General features: G+C 61.7%; 1 protein-coding gene across 1 annotated transcript in view; it reads right to left on the reverse strand.

The window, feature by feature from the left end:
- The window catches only part of BCR (breakpoint cluster region), a 72758-nt gene that overhangs the window by 17111 nt on the left and 51644 nt on the right, over positions 1-4003 (reverse strand). Inside the window, exons 10-12 of the mRNA XM_014533356.1 lie at positions 3193-3314; positions 1357-1525; positions 8-127 (exon numbers count right to left, since the gene is read on the reverse strand). Of these exons, the coding sequence (XP_014388842.1) occupies positions 8-127; positions 1357-1525; positions 3193-3314 (411 nt within the window). The remainder of the gene's footprint in view (positions 1-7; positions 128-1356; positions 1526-3192; positions 3315-4003) is intronic.

Consider the following 4003-nt stretch of genomic DNA (forward strand, 5'->3'; position numbering starts at 1 on the left):
CACTGACCTTGCCGTTGCGGCTGTGCACCCGGAAGGCCATGCTCGGGGACATGAGCAGGAGCATGGATTCCTGCTCCGACAGCTTCTTCTTCAGCCTCTCGATGGCCTTGCTGCCCTTGTTGGCTCTCTGCGGGGAGAGGTCGCGGTCACATCCCCGGCCCGGGGGCCAGGGCCACCTGGTCCCGCTCGGCCAGTCCCCGCTCCCCCGATGCTCAGCCCTCAGACGCCAGGAATGCCACTGGCGGCTCAGCCCAGCACAGCGCCTTGGTCAGCTGCTGCCGGCTCCAGGGTCAAGGGTCAAGGCCGGGCACAGGCTGCTGGCCGTGCTCAGCCAACCTCCCGATTTTGGTTAATCCTCACAGGAGGGTATTTTCCCATTGCTTTTAGAGAGAGTGGAAGGGAGCGGGGAGAGAGAGAAACATCGATGTGAGAGAGACACATCGATTGGCTGCCTCCCATATGCGCCCTGACCAGGGCCGGGGAATGAACCTGCAACCCAGGTATGTGCCCTGGACCGGGAATCGAACCCGAGACCCTTCGGGCCCGGGCTGATGCTCTAACCACTGAGCATCACAAGGGCAGAAGAGCGACCTTTACAAACCTCCCTTCTTTCAATTTCTTCAAACCTGGACACTGTGCAGGGGGCCGCCGTGACGCCGAGGGCCCCTCCCCACTCCTGGGACCACACACATTTCAGCATCAGGCCCCCCGGGAGCGTGTGGGAGGGTTCGCACGGAGGGCCGGGCGCACCCCCAGGACCTGGTCGGGGAAACCCTGCCTGCCGGGTGCCATGCGCCTCCCTTTGGAGCCCCCACCATCCCGGGCAGACCTAACACTATGGTCACCATGGGGACAACCATCCCGGTGGTTGCACATACGGCTCCGCGGCCCCAAGGACACGGCCTGGCTTCCCCTCTGCGGGGAGGTGGCAGGCCCCTCCGTGGGGATAAACCCCCTCACGCACACCCCCTACTGGCCTCCCCACACAGCAGGCTGGCCGGTGGGTGAGGAGCGAGGAGGACATCTGTCCTGCTGTGCCCACCTCTGTCAGGGTCCCCCCAACCAGGGCCAACCTCCTAGGGACCCGCCTCCTCTGCGGCCACTGCAGGCGACCTGCGGTGGCCTGGGCCGCTCCTCACTGGCCCTAAAACCCACGCCGCTCCAGCAACAACCAGGGGTCTGCCCGGGGCGGCCCAGGGTGCCACCTGGGACTCTCTCCCCATCACGGCAGCCGGGTCCCTCGCCCACGCCACGTTCTGGAAGGCTCCGCGCCTGACGGGGATGCCCAGCAGGTCCCAGAAACCAGAGGCGGGGTCACCCACTGGAGCGGCAGAGCCCGGCCTCCTCCGTGCCCACCTTCTCCCTCTGGATGTCACTCTTGATCTGCGAGATCTTGATCTTCATGGCGTCCAGCTCCTCGTCCACCACCAGGGGGATGGTGGGCGCCGCCTCGGACTCGTCCACCGTCTGGAAGCTGAGGTCCGTGAGCGGGATGTACCACTTGCAGTCGTACTGCTGGGTTTTGCTGGGGAGGGAGGAGCCGGTGAGCACGACCCCCCGCCTGCCTCTGACCCCCGCCTGCCTCTGCCAACATCGCTGCTTTCAGAAGCCGAGAGCCGCGACCTGAAACCCCAGCCTGGGGCCCGCGGGGCAGGCTGGCGTGAGACCCCCCGGCTGACGCTAAGGACCCGGACTCGGAGATCCCTGGACGCGGGCATGTGTGACGGAGGCCCCGGGGGTCTGACAAGCCCCGATTCCCCTGGGGAAGGAGTGATGGTGGCAATTCGCAGGCTCTGTGACGTGGGAGCCGTTACGGCCACCCAATGACAACCAGGACAGGCCCGCAGAGGCCCCCCGGGTCCTAGAGTTTGAGGGGCTGCTGATCTACCCGGTGCGATCCCTTGCCTTGACATATGGGGAAACGGAAACTCTTTTCTTCTCCTTTTTTAAAAAAAAAAATTTTTTTTTATTACTTTCAGAGAGGAAGGGAGAGAAATAGAAACATCAATGACGAGAGAGAATCATGGATCGGCTGCCTCCTGCACGCCCCCCACTGGGGATGGAGCCCGCAACCCGGGCCTGTGCCCTGACCGGGAGTCGAACGGCGACCTCCTGGTTCACAGGTCGACACGAGGCTCCTTGCCGAGTTGGATGATTAAATCCACTCGGCACAGCAATGGCAGAAGGTGGAAGAGCCCAGTGCTGATCCTTCCCAACGTGACCTTCCTGCCTCCATCCCAGCGCGAACACGCTGGGGGGTCTGATCCCTGGGAGGCTGCGTGCACGAATGTGTGCGTGTCTGTGTGCGTGTCTGTACGTGTGTGTGTGCATGTGTGTCTGTGTGTATGTACGTGTGCGCGCGCGTGTGTGTGTGAGTCTCTGTGTGTGTGTGTGTGTGTTGTGTCTGTACGTGTGTGTGTGCATGTGTGTCTGTACGTGCTCGCGAGCGCGTGTGTGAGTCTCTGTGTGTGTGTGTGTGCGTGTGTGTGTGCATATGTGTTGCGCGTGTGTGCTTGGGGGGGGGCGGTATCTGTGGCCTACGTTGAAATGACTTAGGAGCTATCACCAGGTTTGTGGAAACCAAGTGCAGCAGCCATGCCCCCTGACCCGCCTGCCAGGCTGTACCCCACACCCGGCAGCTCCCACCTCCCCCCGACCAGTCACTTCCACTTCCCAGTCACGACACAACAGTCCTCCGATGAGACCTGACCCGACCCGGAAGGTCTCCAGGGGGTTAGTGATGACCTTGGACCTGAGCCTGGCCTCACACTCAGGTGGAAACAGAATGCAGCTTAGAGGGACCACCGGACACACAGGGACTGCCCTCCGCAGCCTCACGGTGAAAGAAAAACAACAACAAAAGACAAACAAACTAGAGCCCGACCGGCATGGCTCAGCGGTCGAACGTCGACCTATGAACCAGGGGGTCACAGTTCGATTCCCGGTCAGGGCACGTGCCCGGGTTGCAGGCTCCATCCCCAGTCGGGGGCCTGCAGGAGGCAGCTGATCGATCCATGATTCTCTCTCATCATTGATGTTTCTCTCGCTCTCCCTCTCCCTTCCTCTCTGAAACTGATAAAAGTATATTTGAAACAAAAACAAACAACAAACTAGCTTTCCTCTGTGCATGAAACCAACTCCACGCCCCAGGGCCTCCCCTGCAGGGGGCGCGACGAGCTGGCGGTCACTCACCCTCCGCTCTGCTTCTTGAGCTTGGTGCACAGGAGCAGGTCGGTGAACAGGAAGACGTGGCGCAGCTTGCGGGCGCCCTCCACCAGCTCCACCATGAAGCTGTCCTTCAGCAGCTGCCTGTGCTGTGGGCGGGGCGGGCAGGGGCCAAGGTTAGGGCAGCGGCCTCCACCCCTCCACCTCCAGCCGCAGACCCACGTTCCACAGCGTGCCTCCATCTCATCGGCCGAGAACATACATGCCACGCAAGCTCTTCTCCGCTCACCAGTTACGAGTCCCTCCTGGGAGCCTGGCCCGTGGAAGAGGGCATGTGGACGGGGAAAGGCCATTGGCCTAGAGCCTGGAGGGCGTGTGATGGTCTGTGTGGAATGATGGCAGGAGACGCCCTCAGACGCAACTGAGACCCAGACTGGGCACGGGGCCAGCCCCACGAAGGACGGGCCACTGCCACACAGGCCTCCCAGTGAGAAGAGCCTGGCACTGGGTAAAGATAGGGCAGCCTGGCCTGGCCGGCGTGGCTCAGTGGTTGAGCATCGACCTATGAACCAGGAGGTCAGGATTCGATTCCCGGTCAGGGCACATGCCAGGGATGCAGGCTCCATCCCCAGTGTGGGGCATGCAGAGGGCAGTGGATCAATGAATCTCTCTCATCATTGATGTTTCTCTCTCTCTCTCCCTCTCCCTTTCTCTCTGAAATCAATTTAAAAAAAAGTTCAAAAAACTGAGTGAGCTCCTTGCCACCACCAGCAGAGGGCACCCTACACCCAGCTCAGAAGTGGACTGAGTAGGGTCCCCTGGGCTGGCAGGTTGGAAA

Source organism: Myotis brandtii, unplaced genomic scaffold (assembly GCF_000412655.1).
Source record: "Myotis brandtii unplaced genomic scaffold, ASM41265v1 scaffold97, whole genome shotgun sequence".
Lineage (NCBI taxonomy): Eukaryota > Metazoa > Chordata > Mammalia > Chiroptera > Vespertilionidae > Myotis > Myotis brandtii.